The sequence below is a fragment of the Nelumbo lutea genome, chromosome 2, assembly GCF_056320005.1.
Source record: "Nelumbo lutea isolate HS-2025 chromosome 2, American lotus-T2T, whole genome shotgun sequence".
Taxonomy (NCBI): domain Eukaryota; kingdom Viridiplantae; phylum Streptophyta; class Magnoliopsida; order Proteales; family Nelumbonaceae; genus Nelumbo; species Nelumbo lutea.
Window position 1 is genome coordinate 22320730 of NC_142685.1, and position 25079 is coordinate 22345808.

At 35.3% G+C, this 25079-nt stretch overlaps 3 protein-coding genes across 4 annotated transcripts; all 3 read left to right on the top strand.

Annotated features, from left to right (window-relative positions):
• Nucleotides 1-786: 786 nt before the first annotated feature.
• On the top strand, nucleotides 787-4191 carry LOC148869135 (Cytidine/deoxycytidylate deaminase family protein). Of its 2 annotated transcripts, XM_088971563.1 has the most exons (4): nucleotides 843-1358; nucleotides 1603-1901; nucleotides 3037-3098; nucleotides 3273-4191. In XM_088971563.1, the coding sequence occupies exons 1-4, from the start codon at nucleotides 975-977 to the stop codon at nucleotides 3644-3646; spliced, it is 1119 nt and encodes a 372-aa protein (XP_088827689.1). In that variant the 5' UTR covers nucleotides 843-974; the 3' UTR covers nucleotides 3647-4191. The 2 variants fall into 2 exon arrangements, with proteins under 2 accessions (XP_088827688.1, XP_088827689.1); XM_088971562.1 differs by having other exon boundaries at nucleotides 787-1358; nucleotides 3037-4191.
• A 3913-nt stretch (nucleotides 4192-8104) lies between these two features.
• LOC148869136 (transcription factor MYB3R-1-like) lies at nucleotides 8105-19364 on the top strand. Its single transcript, XM_088971564.1, has 12 exons — nucleotides 8105-8340; nucleotides 9525-9766; nucleotides 10157-10211; nucleotides 11217-11274; nucleotides 11988-12082; nucleotides 12224-12327; nucleotides 13958-14086; nucleotides 14188-16045; nucleotides 16266-16600; nucleotides 17878-17995; nucleotides 18477-18707; nucleotides 19029-19364. The coding sequence occupies exons 2-12, from the start codon at nucleotides 9663-9665 to the stop codon at nucleotides 19164-19166; spliced, it is 3225 nt and encodes a 1074-aa protein (XP_088827690.1). The 5' UTR covers nucleotides 8105-8340; nucleotides 9525-9662; the 3' UTR covers nucleotides 19167-19364.
• A 1690-nt stretch (nucleotides 19365-21054) lies between these two features.
• Nucleotides 21055-24632, top strand: LOC148869137 (glyoxylate/hydroxypyruvate/pyruvate reductase 2KGR-like). Its single transcript, XM_088967933.1, has 2 exons — nucleotides 21055-21631; nucleotides 23599-24632. Exons 1-2 carry the CDS (start codon nucleotides 21209-21211, stop codon nucleotides 24115-24117), a joined length of 942 nt encoding a protein of 313 aa, XP_088824059.1. The 5' UTR covers nucleotides 21055-21208; the 3' UTR covers nucleotides 24118-24632.
• The last annotated feature ends 447 nt before the right edge of the window (nucleotides 24633-25079 follow it).

Below are 25079 nucleotides of genomic sequence, written 5' to 3' on the forward strand. Positions count from 1 at the left end.
GAATATATTCTATTGATACATAGACAAACCCGACCTAACCCATGGACAGATCTAATTGAGATTACTCGACGAAGATGGACGCTAGTTAAAGTAGGAGTAGGTGTGATTGTTCGTGATGAACGATGATGATACAAAATATCCTAATGTATGGATGGATCATGCAATAGAGTTCATGAGCTTGCTCAATTTGAAGTTAGGCAAAATTGTTCAATGACATGTTCTCAAGTACCAAATTTAGTTTTAAGTCATTGGTATTTGCTAAGACTAAAGAGTATAGATACAAATATGTATAGTGCAAATATATATAAAATAATATAAAATATAAGGTTTTGCATTCTATATATTTGTATTTGTACTCTTTCCGAATTGAGTCTAATGAAATGAATTCTGCCTTTAAGGGATAAAGAACTTTTATGGTGGTATTCTACAACAACATGAACATTTTTGTATTCATTTATTTTTTAAACCGCTACATCATCTAGAAAATAAAAATATATTCTTGAACTTTGTTTTTTTTTGTTTTCAAAGGAAAAAAACAAATTGAATTTGTTTTAAAAGCAATATATGTTTTTAGAACCAATAAAACATTGGTTTTTAAAACAAAAATAATTTTTAAATATAGAAATTATATGATTTATGAAACATGATGTTGAGAAAAACATGTTTTTGAAACCAGATTTAAGAATGTCTTTGGTTGCAGCTTTGAAAACAAAACACATGCACACACAATCAAGAACATTCACACAACTTGACACTTTAAGTAAAAAACCGATGATCGATTAACGCAGGGACCAACTTGACACTTTTTAAAATTTTAGGTAATGAAGTGACACGTTTAAAAGATCGGGCACTAACTTTACAATACGCCCAAATTTGAGAATCCGAGCACAGACCAGAAGCAACCATTTAGTTCCGCTTCCTGCTTTAATCATTTTCTCTATCCGGGTTTTTGTTTGAAACTTTGAATCCCCACGATGCATCTTCAAACACTAACACAGCCAACCTACATTCTCAATTCTTCCAGTTTTTTACCTTATTCTTGTTTCATCGTCCCGTTCCAACCAGTAGTTCCATACCCCAAATGCGTCTACGATTCAAATTTCAAGAACGGGTTTTGCAGTTTATTCAAAAGAGTACCTCGATTGCTCACTAGTTCGAGAACTCATGGTGGCTTGATTGGAATCAGATGTGAGAGTTTCACAGATGAAGACAGGTTCTATATGAGGAGGTGTGTGCAGCTTGCAAAGACAGCAATTGGGTGCACGAGCCCTAATCCCATGGTGGGGTGTGTTATCGTGAAGGATGGGAACATCGTCGGTGAAGGGTTTCATCCAAAAGCAGGGCAGCCTCATGCCGAGGTAAGCCGCGTTTCACATTTTCTCTCTGTCTGCTTTTTTTTCTTTTTATCAGGTTTCTGCTAGTTTTAGTAGGTTATCAGACCAGTAGGTCTTATTTTAACCTTATTTTATGGATAAATGTCGAGTTTTTATGGAGTTTGACATGCAGAAGAAGTGGAAAAGGGAAAGAAGAAAGAAAAGATTTTTATTCTTGTTTTTGTACTACTGCCACTGAAGTAGTTGTGAGAGGAGATGAATGTTGCAGGTTTTCGCTCTGAGGAGCGCTGGGGATTTGTCTGAGGATGCTACAGCGTATGTGAGCTTGGAGCCTTGTAACCATTACGGGAGAACTCCACCCTGTACTGAAGCGCTTATTCGAGCCAAGGTAAAAAGGGTTGTGATTGGAATGGTGGATCCAAATCCAATTGTTGCTTCAAAAGGGGTGGAAAGACTGAGGGAGTCAGGAATTGATGTCACAGTTGGTGTAGAGGAAGAACTGTGCAAGAACCTTAATGAGGCATACATCCACCGAATGCTTACAGGGAAGCCATTCACTATGTTCAGGTAAGACTAATAGTTGCATTTGGTTTTGATTAGTGAGTGCAAACCATGAATTGCGAATATAAGATATCTTATTTCTTGTTTATTGTATTCTATTTCTGCTGAATGGGATTGATGAACAATAATACAAACAAAATGGGTTGTATTCTTGCATTGAAGAATGGTGAAATTTTATAGAGGCTCATCTAGGGATGTAGTCATTTAGTGCTGAACCACGGAAAATCTTGTAAGTTGTTCCCTGTGTTTGCATAATGCATTCTATTTCATGTTTTCTTTGTTTCGGGCACAAGGGGTGCTTTTCAGTTTTTAACCCATTTAGAGTTACTGTAATTTTGCACAGAATGGAGCTCTAAATCAAAATACTTAAACAAAAGGAAAAACTTAAAGGCACAAAGATCAATCAGATTCAGATATATAAACTAATTTACATTTCCTATAAAAATGGCATTCATGGTTGGAGATTTGAATTATGAACTTTTAAGTGTTTGTAGTGATGAAAACAGTAAATCTTGTATGTTATTCCCTGTGTTTGCATAATGCATTCTATTTCATGTTTTCTTTGTTTCGGACACAAGGGGTGCTTTTGAGTTTTTAACCCATTAGAGTTACTGTAATTTTGCACAGAATGGAGCTCTAAATCGAAATACTTAAACAAAAGAAAAAACTTAAGGCACAAAGATCATCAGATTCAGATATATAAACTAATTTCCATTTCCTATAAAAATGGCATTCATGGTTGGAGATTTGAATTACAAACTTTTGAATTTTGTTTAATTGAAGGCTCTCTGAAATCTGAATCTGGTCTATGAACTTCTTAGTACATGAAACTTCTCGTGCAAATTATACTTTACCTCATAATGGTACTGATTATCAATATTAACTGTACCATAATCTTCTATTATTTGGTATCTGCAACAGTTTTTTGCTTTAAACAAGAGCTGTCCAAGTTCTGAGCAAAATTAAATTTACACAAGTTATAGCTTACTTTTCAGTGGCATTGCATATTAATATATAACAGTAGCTAGTCTTTTATCTTCTTCATCGATGACGTGTTTTCATCCTTTGAATTTTTGAGTACCAAGTAAGTTGTAGCTTCAACTTGATATTTTCTTCTTAAGACTCTCTTCTTGACCAGCAGATACTCACTGTCAGTCAATGGCCGCATCTTAAGCCAGCTTGGAGAAGGATCAACACAATCTGGTGGGTATTATTCACAATTGCTACAGGAATATGATGCAGTCATTCTTTCTAGCACCTCATTTACTGAAAAATCTTCCTTTCCTACTTCTCAAGAACCCAAAGCCAATCAACCTATGAAGATTATTGTACATAGAAACCCAAATTTGCTAATGCAAATACCTACTGTCCCTCCAGAGGCTGCTAGTCAGGTGATAATTTTCACTGCCGGGGACACAGCTCTAAACACGGAATTAGCTCAACAGGGAATTGAAACAGTGGTTTTTGATCAGATAAATTTAAATACAATTCTGGATTATTGTGGCTGCCAAGGATTTTGTAATGTGCTGTTGGATATACAGGGTGATTGTGATGATTTATTGGAGCTCATTGAAGACAGTCTCGAGCAAGGTTTGTTACAGAAGGTAATGATGGAAGTATTTCCACTTTGGGATGGAAGTGAAGGGAGTTCATTTCTGGCGTTGAAGAATCTCAAGAGGTCATTTAGATTAAAGAAGTTAAAGTCTACTAAAGTTAAGGACAGTGTTCTCATAGACGGATACTTCTGCTAGAAATTCACTTCAAGTGAAATGAATGCCACTGGTTTTTGTACCCAGTCATAAAAGTCAAAAATGGCAATAAAAGAGAAGGAAAAAGGAATTGTAATGAGTCTTTTCTTTGTTTGCCTTTAGGGCAGTGAAGACAGATTGAAATCTTTGTTTGTCTTTAGGGCAGGGATTAAGGGCTAATGACAGAGCAGGGTGCACCCAAGGTCCACAGATCTTTCCATGACAAAGCCTTCAGTTATGTGGGTTTGATACCATTCCTGCGTGGTTGGAGTGATGCAGAGTGATCATCTCAGCTAAGGAAGATTGAAATCAATTTATCAATAATAAGCTTTTCCTTCATTGATAAAGAAAATTCATCATCATCCAGGCCTTATCCCAACTATATGGGATCTGCTACATGAATCCCATCTTGCCATAACTTTGTGTTTAATGTCAAACCCATCGTTAAATTATTAGCATTTAAATCATTTTTTACTATGAACCATTTCCTTTTTTTGTAAAGTAGATTAAAATCAATTAATCAAGAATGAGCTTTTCCTTCTCTTTTTTCAGTTCTTTCTTGTGGGGATTATTTTTCTTTGTAAAATCCATGATAAGAACTAGAATGCTGTAAAATGCATTCAGGGGATGTGAATGTGGGCTAAATTTACTGTGATAGGAGATGACTTTGAATCTATAATATAAAGTAGTGATGCCTGAAAATCAGAATAAAGATACCAAAGAGAGTAGTCTTGAGACCAAAGACACCAACTTCCAAATAAATCAAATACCATCTTTATGAAGGGGTGCAAGTAAATTAATCTTCTACTATTTATAGGAGTTAAGACCATGGTATTAGCAGATGGTAACCAGGCATTGCTGATCATGACACCTAATGTGTGCATGATTCCAGCACTCACCTAACACTGCTCTGGTCTATGGTAAAATAATAGAATTGCTGTTACAAATGGGTTATAAGTTGCTGAACTATTTTTTTTTTGGTAAACCAAGAGTAACTGTTTATGTCAAATCTAACCATATTGAGGGTTAGTCTGATAAACAAAATGGTTAGGTTTTTTGCGCAGAGTATCTGAATCAGCAGACTTGGAGACACGTGGGTACATGTACAGATGGTTTGGGGGGGGGGTGTTAAAACTTTGGAATGATAGAAGGCGTCCCTCTATTGCTTATAAAATAGAAAAAACGAAAATAAATAAAGAGTATCGGTCTTATCAATATGGGTGGCAGGTTATTCAATCATTTGAATGAAATTGGTCCCATGAGAATATATTTAAATAATGAATATAAAAATTATAGACAATGCAAAAATTTTATTAAAAAATTGATCAAAATAAGTGTGATAAATAATAAACTTTTTAATTGATGATGGGAATGGTTAAAACTACAATACAAACAGAAAATAAATAATTAATATTTGACCCATGCTTGTCAGCTGGGTCAATTATTTCAGTGGTTCAATTGATTAAGGCTATGTTTGGAAGTGCTCAAGTTAAAAATAAGTGTTTATTCGAAAAAGCACTTATTTACATTTGGCAACCAATTTTTTCAAGTGCTTATTTTTTAAAATAAGCATGTATTTTATATTGGGCGTTTTGTAGTCTTTTTCTCTAATAAGAACTTAAATAAGCATTTGTGATTATTTTGTCTTTCATTTTCTTTCAAATTTTCAAAATATATCATTTCAAAGCACTTTTATTAAATTACTTTTATAAAAACACTTTTGTGAAAGTACTTTTATGAAAATACTTTTACAAAAGCACTTTTACGAAAGCATTTTTATAAAAGTACTTTACAAAAGCACTTTTGTGAAAACTTTTATGAAAGTTCTTTTTATAAAGTGCTTTCATAAAAGTACCTTCATAAAAGTGATTTCGTAAAAGTACTTTTGTAAAATTATTTTTGTAATGTACATCCATAAAATGCTTTTATAAAAGTGTTTTCATGAAAGTACTTTCTTAAAAGTGCTTTCGTAAAAGTACTTTTATAAAAGTGATTTTATAAAAATGCTTTTCTAAATGTACTTTTATATCATAAAAGTTCTTTTATAAAAGTACTTTTATAAAATTCAACTAGGGATAATTTATGAGTGGTATTTTAAAATTTAACTAGAGATGATTTTAGAACAACAAAAATTGAATAAGTGCTTATTATATAAGCACTTAAAAAAGTTGGAAATTTGGGCTTAAAAAATAAATCCTTATTTTTAAAATAAGCATTTATTTCGGGCTTATTTCTCAAACACCAATAAGTACTTAATGGCCCAAATGAACACTTATTTTGAATAAGCACTTATTTTTAAGTACTCCTAAACATGGCCTAAGTCACCATTTGATGCAAGAGTCAAGAGCTCATCTATAACACATAAAACCTCTCAAAAATATCATGTGAGTTAAAAAAAGGTTGTTGTTCCCTGTATGTATACATAAAGAAAGAGGAGACTGTGGAGACCATGGTCGCTTATCATCGGCCTAACACAAAGTCTCCCCTTCTCTCCTTTTTCAAACATGTGAAATATTAAAAATAAAGAACTTACCAAAATCAAAATAAAATTTTAAAATTAACTACATTTTAATGTCCTATCATAATTTCTCATAAATCTCAATGAACACATCTCCTCATAAAACCCTTTTATGTCTTAATTTTTTCTATTAAATTCTACCATTATTTCTTGTTCTCTATTAAACTCTGCCATCACTCTTCTCTAATAAAATCATTCTTTATTCTCTCTCCCCCACTTTTCTCTCTTCAATAGTTATTGTTTGTAACATTTCCCCTTCCCAATATCTTTGAAACTCTTTTTTCCCTTATCTGTCTCCTCATAAGAACTCTCTCTCTCTCTCTCTCTCTCTCTCTCTCTCTTCAATAGTTATTGTTTGTAACATCTCCCCTTCCCCATTAAATCTCTTATTCCATATGATAAATATTTGAAACTCTTTTGGTCCTTACATGTCTCATCATAAAAATCCTCTTATGTCTTAATTTTCTCTATTAAAAACATTCCATTACTCTTCTATAATAAAATCGTTTTTAATTCTCTCCCCCCTTTCTCTCTTATTCCATAGTTTCATCAATGTTTGTAACATCTCCCCTCCCTCTGTCCCTCATTAAATCCCTTTATTCCTATTCAGTTTTTATTTTTTGCAACTATTTTGACCCCCTCTAATGAAACATGGGTATAATTAGATGGATTGGGTGGGGTGGGGTAAAGAGCTAACCCTAGACCAACCTTGAACATGTACCTTGACTTAGAACCAAATTGATGTCAAAACCTAAATTTGTCAATCCAAACCTAATCAAAATTTTATTACCTTATGTGTTTGCATGGGTTTTATTACTAGTAGATTTGGAATTTTGTTAGGTGTTGACTGGTTTGATTCATAGGCAAATTTTATAAGGGAAAATTTATATTTCCGGTAAGACATGATACCGTAAGCATTTTGACCAATCAAAACCCTCACATGAATTCGATAAGGGTTTGACTATGATATCGGAAAGATATCATATCTGAAATTTTTTTGACTAATAAACTAGTATCATAGATTTGATAGACAATCAGGTGTTATTTAATATTTATCAAAATTTATGGGTGGATTTTGATTCGTCAAAACTCTTCCAGTAATTGATAAATAACCATCTGATTTGGTTAGCATTTTTATGATACAGTTGATTGACTGTAAGTTTTTCTTATATCATGTCTTTTTGGCATTTAGTCGAAACTTTTTTATAAATATTTTTTCAAAATTGGCGGAAAATTAAACTTGGTTTATTAATAGGGTTTTAATCGGGTTGGATTCAGATCTGAAGCAGCTACATCCGAATCTTATTTGATTATCAAACACGTTAGAATGTGGATCTGATTTAAAATCTGATATGTTGGATTTGGATTAAATCTAAATATGACCTTTTGTGCTTAAAATCAACAAAGGAAATCAAAATTTTTTATTTTATTTAATTTATGTAATAACTTTACCTAAATATAAACTATTAAAGAATCGGATTAGATCGGATCGGATGTGGTTTGGTTAAAGAACCGAATGGGTTAAAAGCACGTTTTAACATCAAATTCTCAAGCTGCCGTACATCTAGTTCACATTAAACCCAGGAAAAAACAAGGACCTACTTTGACCCGACCCGAATAAGTTGTGTGCCTGACATGGTAGTTTCTCGATCTGTTTCACAGTATATAATTACTCTAGTCAATGGTCCAGTAAATTCAAGCATCGATGGTTAGAATCTTTGAATCATTCGGGTTTCCTTTAGTATACTTGACCGGCTGTAGCCAGTTCCCAGCCGTTGGGCATTCGAAAGATGGCAAGGAGAAAACAATTAACAACCCGAAGAGACGGTGGATATGGTTGACAAATTTTCCAATCTGTCAATCCTAGCCGTCGATGCACCACAAACTGCTCGACATTTAGTCACAAGGTTTGAACTATAGAAGTCCGCCCCTTTTATGTTTGAAAAAAGTACTAGGACCGTTTCACTCTCACAGCCACCCCTCTCTCTCTCTCTCGCTCACTCGCTCGCTCCCTCTGCGGATTTCGACGTGCCTTTGCAGATCTTTCTTCAGTTCGGATTAAACGAGGGTAATTTCTTCTCTAAGATCTGCAATGTGCACTAAGTCGGTTTTCTCATTGATCTCGTCGATACGGTGTCTGAATCGATTCTCTGTTTTCTACGGTTCGAAGATCAGTACAGTGAGTTGTTCTTCCTAGGCTTTCTGTTTTCTGTTTCTTTTGATAAAATTTCGATTTTTTTTTGGATCTTTGTCTAGGATTTATTTTGGGGGAAAATTCGTATAAAATTTGTAGCGTTGAGCCGCTGAAGCCGGAATCCGTGATTTTAACTACTGATTTTTCGAAGAGGAAAAAAACTAAGTTGCCCTTGAAGAACTTGTTTTTTTTTTTTCATAGTTGGAATCGGAAAGTTTGTGGGGGTGCTAATATGTCGATTGTGCTGGTTTAGGTTGTATTTTGTTTGATGAGAGCTTGTTGAGGTTAGGTTTTTGCTTAGGTTGGTAGGTTGCACCTTTTAAATTGAGTATAGAATCTGCAAATTGCCCCTTTTTTGGTTCTCTACATTTTTATATTACAAAACTAATGTCATCATTTTGAAGATATCCTGAAATTTAGGAGGTGAACCGGGGGAAGGTTCAGGTTATAATTGGCTGTTTGGTACCATTTAAACTTGGTAGACTCCAGGTGTTCCGAATAGTTATTGTGTTTTCCTAAGTTATCATGTGAAACAAATGGGTTAACAGGTTATACTGGACTAATTTAACGATTAGAACCTACTTGGTTGTTTAAATAGTCTTGTCAAATCAAAGCTGAAATTAATAATTTTGTTGCTTCTTTTCCAATTTGAAATAACTTTTGGATTTAAGAATTATCAGGAAATAGAAAAGTTCGATACCTCAAGTGTTGCAGTTACTTTTACTTTTCCATAGAGGAAAGTAAATAGATCCTTTTGGTTTATCTTGACTTCTGATTTGTTTCAGGATCTAAAGAGCACTTATTTTCTACAGAACAAAAAATATTTGGATTTAAAATTGGAAAACAATATTTTAGAACAAGTGCATAATTGCATATTCTTGAATAGTAGATGTTGTTTTCAGTGCCCATTATTTATTTTTTTGATCTTTCTTGCAAGTGGATTTTGTTTCACGGATTAACAACTCTTCCTTTTAATAACATATAATTAAAAATCGTTCATAACTCATGAATGGTGGAACAGAATGCATATATATCTAAAATGGGTTTGACTATGATATCGGAGAAATTTATAACCAATCAACCGGTATTGGGCATAGAAATAGATTGAATTGGGCTTTTATTTCCTTTCTCTTTCTGATTTTCATTCACTTTTTGTCTTTGTCATCTAGCTGGTGATTTTTTCCTTCCAAAAGACAGCTTTGGCTGCTATTTAGGGATGTATATGATGGTTTGCGGAACCTATTCTGGAGAAAGTTGCATCCAAGTGGGAAATAGCTTTTCTGGCATTGACTTCTGGTTAAGGAACGATGGCAAGTGACAGTACAAAAGGTGTTAGAAGAGTTGAAGTTCCTGTAAATGCTCCTCCAGATGGAGGCAGTGACAGTTTCCAGAAAATACGCCCCATGCATGGGTAAATTTCCAAAAGGCTGTTAGCATGCCTTTTTGCTCATTTTCCTTTCCTATGTTCTTAATGTTTCATCCTACATCACATTGTTATTCTTTAATACTAATTACTGATCCTCTAAACTTTGGTACATATAGACACTTTTTACATGTTTCTTCATGCTTATTGTTGTTGAGCCATGTGAATGCTTGACTTCTTTGATTTCTAAAGGTAGATAGAGAAATGTGAGCTTTTCTTGTTTTAGAGTACTCACTGTTTCTTGCACACACCCCAATACATGCTTACCACTTAATTATTTATTGCATATTCTTGAAAGTTGTTGATTTATCTGTTATTGGAAGAATTCCCGTATGATCAATATTGGCGCTTATACTATGTCATGTGATACCTTTATAGGCGGACTAGTGGCCCTACAAGGCGCTCTACGAAAGGGCAATGGACACCTGAAGAGGTAAACTTTACTTTTCAAACTGATGTTATAATCTCTCCTGAAGAACTTGCCCTTTATGTTTAATTACCTCGTTTATCCTTTGGCTGAGATGCTAAAGGATATGACTAAAGTTGGAAATATCTTGGAATGTTACTTCTATTAGTTTCCTTTGTTCAAGCATTGAAGAAGTTTAGGCACTGAAGTTTTTCGTAATCAATTTAGAAGTTTTTGAATTGAGATATTAAATATTTGATTTGTTGAACATGATAGATTAAGCGCATCTATTTTACTGAGTTTTGGGTCACATATTCATTCTCTTATCCTTTCTCTTTTCACGTAAACTATTTTTTTCTGTCTTCTCAGTGCCCTTCGACATTATATTTATCTTAAAAAGCAATGTTTTCTCTTTTGCTTGTACTAATTGCTTCTGATTTTTGTGTACATTCTGCTCCTTTCAATTCATATTTGCTGTTGACTTATTTATAACAATGTTCCTGTTGTCTTATTGGCTTGCTAACTGGGATTCAATGTATCATGGATTTATAGCTATTTTTGTTGAGGAGCCCATGAACACACTCACTATTGAGTATTTTGAGCACTAAATTTGTAATTCTCTGGGGGGAGTGTGTTGGTAGTTATAAATTCCATGTATAATATAGCCTTGCTGTGCTTTTTCTAAAAACAGGGGTGGTCAATGGTTTTATCATTGTGTCTTTGTAACAGATGTTAATGTCCAATAAAATATTTGCTAGTTGGCTAGCAGTCATTATTCTATTTTAAGATTCAGTTGTGTTCTAGACATTTGATGCTGTTCCAGGAGGAACTGGAATTAACTGATTATATATTGAAGTTACTGCTGCCAGATTAGCCACCAGCCTTAACCTATTATTTGGTTGGTTGGTTGCATTATATGATGAACTGTTTATTTTATGTTGTTTCTTCAAATGTACTTTTTATTTTATTTTCATGTTTTCTACATCATTTTTCTGTATGTCCTTTTAAAATATCCATGATTTCTGTATTCAGGACGAGTTATTGTGCAGGGCTGTCCAGCGTTACAAAGGAAGGAATTGGAAAAAAATAGGTACCCTTCATGGGACTAATGCGTTTTTGTTTTCATTTACTATAATGAAACCAATATTAGTTTGCTGCTAGCTCATCAAAACAATGATTTACTTTATTCTCACTTTGCATGTTGAATTTAGTAATGATTTAATAGGTTGTGGATATCAATTCAGTTCTGGTCCTGCCCAAATTCCTGAAATTTGAAAATGTAGATTGGCCACAATTTCAAAATGTAGATTGTGCACAAGTGGGATGCTGTTAAAAGAATTGCTGTCACGTGCTTCTTGTGTCATTAGTAGTCATTAGTCATTACAGCACACTTTTTAGTTTAAACCGTCTCATTGTTCCATTCAATCAGTAGCCTGTCAAAAAGTTTTATTTTTTTTTCTTTTTTTCCTTTTTTTGTTTAAATCATTTCATTATTCTATTCAATCAGTAGCTTGTCTTGCATATCTTTAGTTTTTACTCCTTTTAGAAGTGATTGCTGAATATTGCTGGCATTTTGAGGAGCTACATGTTTTGTTTCTATCGTATATTCTCACTTCTCATCTCTTTCCAAGTGATCTGTTTCTCTTATGTATTTGCTTGCATTCATGTATTCCTTCCTTGTTTTCTGTTTCCAGTCTGGACTATCATATTAGAATAAGATGATTTATTTAGCTGTGGTTTACATGCCCTTGCAATTCAGTATATAAGCAATTTTCTGTACATCTATAATTGTGCCTTTTGCAGCGGAATGTTTCAAAGATCGTACAGATGTTCAATGCCTGCATAGATGGCAGAAGGTTCTAAATCCAGAACTTGTTAAAGGTCCATGGTCAAAAGAGGTGAAATTTTTAGGAATGGTTTTGGGATCTTATACTATTCTATTTTCAAGTTCCGGTGTTGCCAACTTTTGGAATCCATCGTAACATCTTATATAATGCACACTATGATGTAATCTATTGTTTTTGTAATATTTTAAATAGGAAGATGATATAATAGTAGAATTGGTAAATAAATTTGGGGCAAAGAAGTGGTCTATCATTGCGCAAGCATTGCCTGGACGTATTGGAAAGCAATGTCGTGAAAGGTATGTTTGATTAAAACCATATCTTAGGGCCTATGCAATTGATGCTCTTGTTATTATATCAAGGCAGTGGTATCATGTTATGAGAAAATTGTGTTGTTACTTGCATATCCATATTGTTAATTAATATTCTCCTTTTTATGCCTAAGCTTTCTTGTACTAGAAATCACAATTTTCTAGAATTGCTGGGAATCTGTACCTCCAACTTGTGTGTAAATTTAAGAGGGAAAGGTCCAAGATCTTGCCAAATCTTGAAGCTTCTAAATGTGATTGAAATATTGCATCTTTAGGTTTTCAAATTTCTAAAATCTCTGTAAAATAACTCTTAAAGTTACTATGAACCTTAAGATAATTAACCCCATTTCAAAGATACTGACCAGCTAAAAACTAACTGTCAAAAGACTCAAATTGACTAAAGGTAGAGACATCCAAAAACTTGAAAAGGAATTTGGAGAAAACTGATTTCTTTTGTGGATTCTTTCCCTGCTTCCATGCTTGCATGAGTGGCCTTTGAAACTATCTAGTCACATCATTAGGTAATGGAATTTGGGGATGGTGAAATCTTCAATTTAGCCTATGCTGTTATAACTAACGTACCCTCTGACACTAGCTATTCATGTTATTAGGTAAAGGAATAAGCTATAAATTACTTTTCATTTATAAAAAGCTATACATTACAATGAAAACCATGACTCTTGCAAGATTCTAGAAGGATTTCAGTTAAAGGGTTTTATTGTTTGGTATTACTTCTCATGATCTAGGATGTTTTGGGTGCACCCAAGGCACACCTTCGATATGCCTTGGCAATCTGGACAAGATTGTGGCATCTAATCATCCAATCACAGCTCCTTGATTGGGAAGTCTAGGGCTTGCAAGTCCAGGTTAAACTGATGATGGTTTAGTTTTTATTTTACCATTGAAAACACACAAACTTATCAAGGGTTGAGATATGGGCCTAATTGGGGCAAAAATTCATTTTATTAGGAGAGAGATAGGGGTCATCATGCTTGAAGGGATGGATAAGGGGTGCCAAAATTAAGTGCTAAGACAAATGCTGTTGCGTTCTAACAATTCTTCCAAACTGCAATGACAACGTTGATTTCTGTGTAGTCACTATCCATGCTAGTAGTACTGCCCAAGTTGTGCCTTGGGCCAATCCATATTATGAATGACCATTTTCATCTTTAGACTTGACTGTACATGTAATTTTTATCCTATAAGCTGTGGGTGTTGAATGGGTGTCATGTTTTACATAGTACTGAGCATGGAAAACTCTAAAAGTTAACAATTGAATGATAGTAAATAACTAAATATGCATATGCATTGTGCACTTCTTATGTTAATAAATTCAAAAGAACAAAATAGTGGGTCCCACAATGTGAACTACACAAGAAATTGTTTTATGAACTTCATGAAATAAATAAAGAAAAAAATTGTATTTGTCCTTTTGTGTCTAACATAGCCATACATCTATAGGAAACTATACCCATATGTGTAGGTTTTATTTGATCTTGTGATGATGTGGTTGTCTTGCCTTTTTTTCCTCCTAAATATTTAGTTTTAATAATTTTGGTGACTTGTTTTTGCATTTAGATGATACATTTCCATTTACTTGACATGAGACTAATTTCAGGTGGCATAACCATCTGAATCCTGCTATAAACAAGGATGCATGGACCCAAGAAGAAGAATTAACTTTGATTCAGGCTCATCAAATTTATGGGAACAAATGGGCAGAGCTAACAAAGTTCTTGCCTGGGAGGTATGTTTTCTTGGGTTTGGACTAGTATGCACATTTAACTTCTGATGCTTGTGTCTGTCTATGTGAATACTGAAATATCTTTAAGCTTGTGTGGCCATCAGGACAGACAATGCAATAAAAAATCACTGGAACAGCTCTGTAAAAAAGAAGTTGGACTCATACTTGGCATCAGGTTTGCTTGCACAGTTTCAAGGTCTGCCTCATGTGCGAAACCCAACTACTCAATGCATGCCTTCATCCTCTATTACGGTACAACACAGTAGTGGAGATAATAATGTTCTCAAAGATGGGGCAGAAGCAGGGGAATTATCAGAATGTAGTCAAGGTTCAGCTGCTTTTGGTTGCTCCCAGTCTGGGTCTGACATGGTTAACACGGTTCCGGTGCATGTACAAGAGAAACTTAAATCATCGGAGGAAGCTAATCAAAGAGAAGGTCAAAGCTCTAATTCATCATGTACTGGACAATATTATGCATCTCTGAGAGAAGTCCCAGAAATACTTAATAGTGTAGATGTTTCTGTCAAGTCCCCTGAGGGAAATGTACTACAGGAAGATGATGAAACTACTGGTAATAACGGTTTTAAGTTTGAGTCAGATGAACTATCTGTTTCCTTGGTGGAAGTAATACAGGAACCATCAGAGTTGTTTGAAACATCGGGGCACTGTACAAGTGGTGTGGATGAAAACAACTCCATGGAGTTCAATTCTTCAATTTCAATGGAAAATATAATTGTTGATAATGATAAACAGAACTTGTCAATCACAGAAGGTGATTTTGGTGGGGTTTCATTCTCAGAAGCAGGAACGCATGGATGCTTTTCTTTGGAAAACCCCATCAATCAGAACATTATTGATCTGGATGGATGCACTGATTCATTTCTTTGTCATTCTGACATTCAAACCTCTGAAACTGTAGGGAATTTAGTTTCACACTCTTATTATCCACTAGGATCTTCTCCTATGTTGGGAACCACTTGCTGCCAAACTTTGTTGTCTGGTCCTTCATTACATTGCCCTGCAGATAATGAACTTGTATATGGTGGAGAATGTGATGAAGTAAGAGACATGTTGCGTGGAACTCAGGATTCAGAGCTTGTTACAAATTCATGCCCTTGCTTTATCTGCCCTGATGAATCTACTATGTTTCCTTATGATGGTGATTTGGATAAAGTTTGCCAGCCTGTGGAGACTGATCAGGCAAAGGAAGCATCAGAGTCACTTGCTGTGGATATTTTTGGTTCATTGGCCTCAGATACAATTGGCAACCTTCCTTGCATGGATGAAAACACAATTATGGTTACAGAACATCAGGATTCAGAATCTCTTTTTTATGAGCCTCCACGTTTTCCAAGCTTGGATATTCCTTTTGTTAGCTGTGATCTCATCCCATCTGGAAGTGATACGCATCAAGCATATAGTCCCCTTGGGATCCGCCAACTGATGATGTCTTCCATGAACTGTTCTACCCCATATAGTTTTTGGGATTCACCAACCCATGATGATAGTCCTGATGGTGTTCTGAAAAGTGCTGCCAAAAGCTTCCTATGCACACCATCCATTTTAAAGAAAAGGCAGCGTGACCTGTTATCTCCTTTGCAGGAACGGAAGAGTGACAAAAAATTGGAAAGGGATGCAAGTCAGGGTTTATTCTGTACTACTCTTAGAGACTTGTCTTGTTTGGATGTTATGTTTGATGATTGTGGGGGCTGCAAAACTTCTTCCTTATCTTCTATTGAGGGGACTATCTTGTCTCCATCATGTTGCAAGAAAAAAGGGTCTATTGCCTCCAATGAAGATAAAGAAAATTTGAACCCAGCTTTTGAAGTGCAAAAAGATGGGCCTGCATTGCCAGACAACAGGATTTCAGAGGCAGAGTTTGATAACGATAGTTGTCAGGATAAGATAAAAGAAGTAAATCCAGACATGGTTAAGGCTGATGCCAATGAAAAAATCCAGACAGTAAGTCTCCCTCCCTCCTCTCTCTCACCTAAAAACACACACATACAAACATCTGTCTCTCTCAATATACATGCATGCATGTGCATTCTACTCTAACTTCTTTTTTATTGTAGTAACACCATTCAATGTAATTATTTTACAAATATAGTGCTAAATTGAACCATCATTTGTGTACACCTCATTAATTCTTTTTCCGTTTTGAACCTTCATTTGTGTACAGCAACCTTCTGGAGTATTTGTAGAACAAAATGTCAGTGATCTGGTGTTCTTTTCTCCTGATGGAGATGCATTCCCAAGAAAGAGAGCCTTGAGTGCTGTCCAAACTCCCAGAAATCAATACTCTAGAAACTCTGAGGCTATGTTAAACCAAACAGGTAGCTCAAAGTCTTCATCAAGGAGTAGATGCATTTCCTTACTGATCTCTCCTGCTGTTTGTGAAAAGAGGCATGGAAACAATTCAGTTCCAGATGCATCTCTTCAAAGTGGTTCTTCACCAAATCCAGTTGAAGTTACATTTGAGAGTGCTGACGGTGCTGATATTGAAAGTTTTATCATGTAAGAACTTCTTTACTCTTAATTGTCTTTGATTATATATGCCCAACATGTTGCAATGATTTGAGCTGTCATTTTAGCTTTATAGGGTTAATAATTAGGGAATCCCGTTGGGCATGATCATTGGAGCTAAATGGTATCATCATTGTATTCATGCTTTGCCATCCTATTTTCCCCTAAAATCCTGTTTATTCTGTAGTGAGCTTTTGTGTTTTCTATTGTAGTTAGATGGAATTCTTCATTATATTTATACTTTGAAATCCATCCTGGGTTTTGTCTTTTATGTTTTCCCCTAAAATCCTGGTACAGATTGTTTCTTGTAAGATCATCTCTTTGATCTCTATGTGCCTAACCTGGTGAAAGGATTACACTATGCAGATTTGGTGCATTCTGTGTTCAAGATATTGGTTAGTGCTTCTTAATTTAGTTTCATGCTCTTATTTTCCACTGGGATCTTCAAGATATTGGTTAAATGATAGTTTACATACATACAGTAAGTACATTTTAAGATTATTAAGACCGTAAGAGAGCCCACATTCCAATTTCTCTCCTTAGCATTGAACTAGAAGAATAACTAACTACAGGTTGCCAAACCATAGAAATGTCAGTTATCAACTGAAATCCCTATGTCTTTCATGGATATTACTTAGCATATGGCTCCCCATGGTTATGATGCCCCTGGTTGCCAAGTTTGCTATAGTTTGAAGTTTTACATATCACTTGAAAATGTGTATCGTTTTATCTCATGACTGCAAGTCTGCATAGGATAATGGCTATTGGACTCTTGGTGAATCTCATGACAATCCAGCATGTTATTAGATTGGATTTTAATTGGCATAGGAGTTGATTTGGAGTATCTAGTTTCTATCCTTAATGCTAATGATCATTGTCAGTCAGTGAAAGTTGTCCATCTCATCTGTCCAGGCTGGTGTTGTAATGAATGATTTTGTACTTCTATTGGTACATCTCAACCACATTCTTCTTGATTGCCATGGTTTAGCATTTGTTTGACTATAAAAATATTCTTTTTACACTTTTGAAGATCCCATTTTATAAGACTCATGGCTTAAAAATTTATTGTAGGGAGATACATTCTGATTTACAAAGTACAAACATTCATAGGTAGAAACCATACAAAGTGTGGAAATTTTATCTTGTCTTGATGCTTTTCTTTTGTTTGTTTATTTACTTCCAATGACTACCTGCTTGTCGCAAGCAGTATTAGTAGCTCATGATTGTGCTTCTCATGGTTTAGCTGGCTACTTGGTTTCTGATTCTAGGTTCGGTGAAACCCCTGCTATGAAAAGAGGGATAGAATCTCCATCGTCCTGGAAATCTCCTTGGTTCATGAACTCTTTCTTGCCTGGACCACGTATTGATACAGACATAACGATTGAGGTATCACAAAACTTCTTTGTTGTCTACTTTCTTGCATTATATCTTCTGCTTGAATATATCCTCTGTGGATATTTTAAATTTTCATACTTTTGTTTGTTGTGCTGGATAAACTTGGGAAGCAAGCTTATAATTTGCAGTTTGACGTTGTTCCATTAAACATGGGGTCAAGTTAGACTCCAAGTGGGTTAACATGTGCTGGATACCTTGCCAGGATTCGACCATGGGCTTGCAACCCAAAAAGATTTAGAGTTTAGACCCTCTTTGGTTGGATGGTCAGCTGCACCCTAATTATTATATCTTGCTAGGAATTCTTACCATATATGTATCTGTAGTACCCAATAATCTCAAACATTGATATTTTATTCTTCTCCTCGTGCATTTTTATAATGACTTGATCAAGGTATTTTGCTACATTTCCTCCCTCCTTTCCAACAGCATATTTCTTTCATTCATTTGTCTAATGGTTCGGAATTTTGTGCAGGACATAGGATTTTTATTGAGCCCTGGGGATAGAAGCTATGATGCCATAGGGTTGATGAGACAGTTGAGTGAGCATACTGCAGCTGCATTGGCTGAGGCACAGGAGGTTTTAGCAAGTGAAAATACTGAAATTTACTTAAAGGAGGAAAGGCAGAGTGACCAGAATTTGGCTCAAGAGAATTTCGTAGATAATGAGAAGGAAATACACGTTTCTCTGTCTCCTGGTGTCCTGGTACGATTTTATTTATGTAGCAATTGTTCTTGTGTGTTGTGTGCACTTGGGGGAGGGGGGTCATCTACATTATATTTGAAAGAGGGAGGGGTGGGAAGCAAGGTGTCATCTCACCTCATTGTATGGATCTCAGGGTGAGAGATGCCATCCGTTATATGGATAATGTTAAAATACAGAAATTCCCCTAATTGCTTGTGGTCTTCAGCCCAATTTTTAGAACTTTAGGATTTTCCACTAAACATAGATTTTACCCTAGCTATGTTTATGAAGAGCTAAAAAGATTGAAGACCTTGATTAACCATTTTAGTTTTGCTTTCTCAGACTGAGAGGCGGGCTCTCGATTTCAGTGGATGCATGACACCTCAGAAGGGAACAGAGAACAGGAAGCACAAGGGGACTGCATCTGCTGCAGTAAGCTTTTCCAGCCCGTCTTCCTATCTGATGAAAGGTTGCAGGTAGTTGGTTCATGGCAAGTGCCCTGTGCTGCTGTAATGTTCATAAATATCTATATATATCTATATGTAGTAGCTTTTCCAGCCCATCTATCCTTTTTGCTTTTATTTTTTCTTGTTTATTGTCACATTTCTGTATCTGATAATGAGTGGTGTAACCGTTCAAATTCTGGTTTATAGTAAAACAATCTAAATTCCTTCGATACTTGGTTCTAGGGTGGACACAGGCAAGTTTCAAAATATAGATACGGGCAATACACAATAAAAAATTGCGTTATCCTCCTGATTCTTTACATCGATAAAATGTTAATCTTTATTCTCCCAAATTCACAGAATCGTGTATCTCCCACTCAGAAAACCGCTATGTATTGATACTTTCTTCTTTAAACACAGTTCGAGGAAATGAAATAAAAAGTTGGCATACATCAATCATATTGACAACCAATATGCATCAATACTTTGTTTTTGCTCAATACAAATTTGATCAGGTCAGAGTGCAAATCATGGTCAATCAGATGCAGACCTGAACTGTGCAAAATTTGTACCCGATTAAAATTTGTTCCGCAAACAGAGCCTATATGTTGTCTTAGTGGTACAACAATAAATTCTGATAACATTAAGGCCTCATCCATGTCCCATTAATGAATTATTTGGATAAATGCACTTATCCGGGCAAATGTTTTTTCTGGCAAAAGCTTTTCTAGATAAAAACACTTACTAGTGTTATTTTATTGCCCAAGTAAAGGTGTACAAAGACTGATTAATCCAAAAAAGCGACATTATTGAAGGGACAATGTTGTCCCCTCGTGTATTAATGAATTTTGGCATGCATGAGTAACATAGTAATTTATCCAAGTCTAAGGAGAAATTACTTGGGAAATGCTTTTTTGGTAGAACTTGCTACTACCAAAAAACAAATGCAGGTTTATTTATTTTCTATGGGACTTGCCAATTTACCTACTCCCAAAGGTTCTCAAGTTACTAGTTTGACAGTTGCCCTTCTTTGAAATTTGTGGTTGCCTAAGAAGCTTCATTGATTGAAGTCAATAATTATAAGAAAAATCTTTTTTTTTTCTTTTTTAAGTTTTATTTTGCTCCAGTGCCAACTAGATAGATGGCTTTGTATGATGCATGATACTGATTTATTTAGTATCAATCATATACAATGCCTATTACAAATTACAGTATAAAAAAAGTTAATTTAAAAAACATTCGATAATATTGATTGCATGTTAAATCAATCTCTGCATATCGCATTGAAATAAGCAATCCGTTTATTAATTCACACTTCACAAAATGTATTTTCACATTTAACAAGATGTATTTACCATTATGTTTAACCAATCAAGTTTTTTGTTCCACGGGAAAATGCATCTTAGATTTTGTCATAAAAAGAAAACCTTTTATAAAAGAAATTACAGTAAAATTGATAGAGTGAAGATGAATGTTTAATAATATTCTCTTTTTTTTTTTTCATTCTCTTACTAGTAAAATTTTTAGATGTTCAGTATTCTATTCATAAATTGTTAATTGTGAACTTGTGTTGTAATCATGACTGCTTTGGGTGTTGTTTATTTAATTGGGTGTTGTTTATTTAATAAATGTTTGTGAACTAAATGATAATAAAACCAAACACCATTTTGCCTACCATCTGCCAATTCGTTTGAAAAGAACGAAATTTGGGTTTACTTCAGTTTCGATTATCGAATGAACTATGAAGTGATCAGACAAACCAATCTCTGTTGAAAATCGGGTGTCACAAATATCGGAATCTTAAAATTTCGGTTCTGTTCCGGTCACTGCAGCTGAAATGTGCTCTGTTACAAGAATTTCGGTTAAACAACACACTGATTCGGCTCCGATACACAGGAATATCGTCCGAAAACGAACGAGTGAACAATTCCGACATTTACAACTAATCTGAATCACTGAAATCACAAGGTAGTCAGTGACGAGAATGGTAGAAGAAGACGAGGAAGAACAGTTTGAGCAAACCAAGCCTTGGCCCTAATTATCTGTTCATATTCTGTATTTATTTATTCACCAGAGATGGAAACTGTAGGCGTTCTGATGACTAAACCCTTCTCGGCATACCTGGAAGAAGAGCTCGACAAGAGATTCAAGCTATTCAGGTTCTGGGAATCGTCAAACAGGAAGGAGTTTCTGAAAGAGAATTCGCATTTGATTAGAGCAGTCGTGGGGAACGCCACGGCTGGCTGCGATGCTGAGATGATTGGTTTGTTGCCCAAGCTGGAGATAGTATCTAATTTCAGCGTTGGGTTGGATAAGGTTGATTTGGTGAAGTGCAAGGAGAGAGGTATTAGGGTTACTAACACCCCCGATGTTCTCACCGACGATGTTGCTGATTTAGCATTGGCTTTGATTTTGGCGGTGCTCAGGAGGATCTGTGCTTGTGATCGTTACGTCACGAGTGGGGCCTGGATAAATGGGAACTTTAAGCTGACTACCAAGGTCTGCCATTCATTCTTCTTTCACTGTTATCGTTTTCTTTTTCTTTCCTTCTCCTAATTTAATTTTGAATTCAGTGAAAATAATCAAAATACCACTTCTTTTAATGGTCAGTTTTATTTATTTTTTCTGCAGTTTTTGATAGTTCATAGAATACAAGTTTCCATTGTTATCTAGAAAAAAAGATTTCAAGCCTAGAAATTTTACCTAGAAGAAGATATCTTTTCTCATCTGTGAGCGTATGTTTGCCCGGGTGCATGTGGGTTCAAACTGTAATGAACATTGATGTATGCACAACCCTTCTTGTTGAAGTAAGCAGAGTGCTCGAATTCTTGCTCTTGGTTGAATATTTCTTTCCATCTAATAGAATTATAGTTTCTTTTGCTTGATCTCTTTTTATTGATTTAGGTTTTTTACTGACCACCATGATCTTACCAGTGCACTGCATTCAAATCATATACATGTCTGTTAATCTTTTTAATGTAGTTTAGAGCAAGCAGATGCATATATAATTCGTTGACGTTTTTTTTTTTTTTTTTCTTTCTGATAAGTTATATGATTCATGGTTCATTGATGTGATCTGAACACCACATTACTTGGTCATTTTTGAATGCCTTGTTACATAAACAAGAGGTTTCAGGAATTAAGAAACTTCTTGACCCACAGTTGCTATCATTTGCAGCGAATGTGATTTTATTCTAAAAGTTTTCTGCTAGGGAGACGAAAATGTAGAGTAGAGTAGGCCATCTATTCTACAACTTGTCTCAATAGGTTTACTGATTAGTAAAATTCAGCTGATATCATGGTTCTGCAAATTCAGAGAGCTGCAAATTTGGAAGGTTACCCTTAGTACAACTCAGATTGCCTAAGCCACTCCCTGCCAAGATATACTAAGGTTGTTTTCTCCTCTTTTTGGATGCAAATCCTATAAATCTCACTGGCATTTTTTACTATAAAGATCTTTTCAAGTTTCCAAGGGAAATCGGTAACACCCAAAGCCTAACTGCTAAAATGATTTTTCAGTTGAAGTTAACTGCTAATGGTCATCATTCACAGGGAAGCAATTTGAGAGGTTCAAAAAGTTGAACTTTACAAGTTTTTTATTTGATAATATCTGGTTGACATGGTTACTAATACAAATGATGGTGAAGCATTATAAATTTTCTTTCTGGATCTATTTGGGGCATTCCATAGTTCTCTTTTGCTTTGTACCAAAAAAAAATAGTCTTTTTTGTTTTCTAGATTGTTCTATGAGTATATCAATCAGGAATGGAATTGGAGATTGATAGCCTTATGCCTTCATCTCAATGTGTCCATGGAAATTTGATTAGGTAGGATTCATTAGCTAAGAATTTATTCATATGAAGGACATCTTGCTGTCAGTTCTGGGATCTATCATTCATTGATTGAAGAAAAAACTGCCGGAGATTTTCAAGGCTGGAAAATTGTATTACTTTTTTTTTTGTGCCATTTTAGGTGTTGTGTTATACATTAAGGCCTTATCCTTTTCTAACAGTTTTTACATATTAAAGATAGATTTAAATGGAATATGGCACATAAATATACCATATTAGATTGGTGGTATTTGGAGTCTTAGAACAACAATTTCTATTGTGGTGTATGCTTGAATTAGCATATAGCAATATAAATATGTTCCAGTGTACTTGCCAAAAGACTTCTTCAATGATAACCCTGTGTCCTGTAATGGCTGAGGTGTATAGAACTGTTACTCATCGTATGCTCCCTCAATCAATATAAAACAACAATTTAAGACATTTATGTGTATTGTGTTAAGGCCTAACCTGTCTCACAAGTATTCATTACATTTTCTTGAATGGAAAAGAATTGGTGCAGTTTTACCAAATTTGGTTCTACATCAAACTCAGTACTCACCAGAAGATCTACCTTTAGCTGTTATGTTTGCATTGAATTATCTCCTTGCTTAGTTCGTGTTTCTTATTCTTTTTCAGTTCAGTGGCAAATCGGTAGGCATTCTAGGACTGGGTAGGATTGGTTCAGCAATTGCAAAAAGAGCTAACGCATTTGGGTGCCCGATCAGTTATTACTCCAGATCGGAGAAATCAAATACAGATTACAAGTACTATCCAAGCGCAGTGGAATTGGCAGCTAACTGTGAGATACTGGTAATTGCTTGCGCTCTGACAGAAGAAACACACCACATTGTGAACCGTGAAGTGATAGATGCATTAGGTCCACAAGGTATCATCATAAACATCGGGCGTGGTTCACACATTGATGAGCCAGAGCTCGTTTCTGCGCTGGTTGAAGGGCGGTTGGCAGGGGCTGGGCTGGATGTATTTGACAATGAGCCGCAGGTACCGGAACAGCTGTTTGGACTTGACAATGTAGTGCTACTTTCCCATGTGGGTAGTGATACAGTGGAAACGTGCAAGGAGATGGCAGACCTTGTGATTGCTAACCTGGAGGCTCACTTTCTAAATAAGCCTCTGTTGACACCTGCGGTTTGAGAGGGGCTTGGATGCTGGACTGGTATTTCATTTGGACATCTCTGAATTCTACTCAGAAAGTTGATAAACTTGATTTCTTTTAGTTTTAGAACAGTCAACAGTGTTGCGCAGAATGGGATTTTGCAGGTTGGTGAGCCATGTTAACAAGCAGGGGATTTCGTTACCAAGGTCCAGTTACTAATTTTGTGATTCTCACTTCATGAGAATGAATTTATGAATGTTTTTGGAGCCAATTCCCTTATTTTTAGCTTAAAATTCAGAGAAAAGAATGGATTGATATACAGGATATACAAAGCTTGCTTCTCAAAGCTCTGAGTCGAATTGTGAGTAGCAAGTTCTTTAGTGGAGCCGAGCTTGAGTAGTGCAATGTATCGACTGGACTCAGCTCGATTACACCCCTAGTCCGAACAGCCCCTTTCAGAAAATAATAGAGTATCTTTGTTTTGATTGTTAGACCTTCGCAATATGGAACCAAACATTATTATTCATCCAAATAGCAAATTTTTTACAAGCTATATTATGAGCATCTGCCAAGAATTTATAGCACAGAAGACTATCTACAGCACCCGATAAGAAGGGATATATTGCAAGTTGAAGGGAATACAAGTGTTGGGGGCAGTTGAAAAAAAAGAGGGTTTGATCATGATAACGGAAAATCATGTAACCAATCAACGGTATCATAAAAGTGGTAACAAGTCAGGTAGTATTTATCAAAATTCACATAATTTTTGATTGGTTAAATCTTTTTTGGCATCATGTCTTTTCCTTAAAAAACCACATGGATTGAAGTAATCAAAGATAAGGGTAAATTGCTAAAATCTCCCCTGAAGTTTCTGACTGCTGCTAAAATCTTTCCTGAAGTTTAGTAATTGCAATCATCTCCCTTGAAAATTTTGACACGGTTGTAAATAGATCGTCTTTGTTAGAAGCTTCTAGAAAGAGGCACAAAATGTCCAAAATAC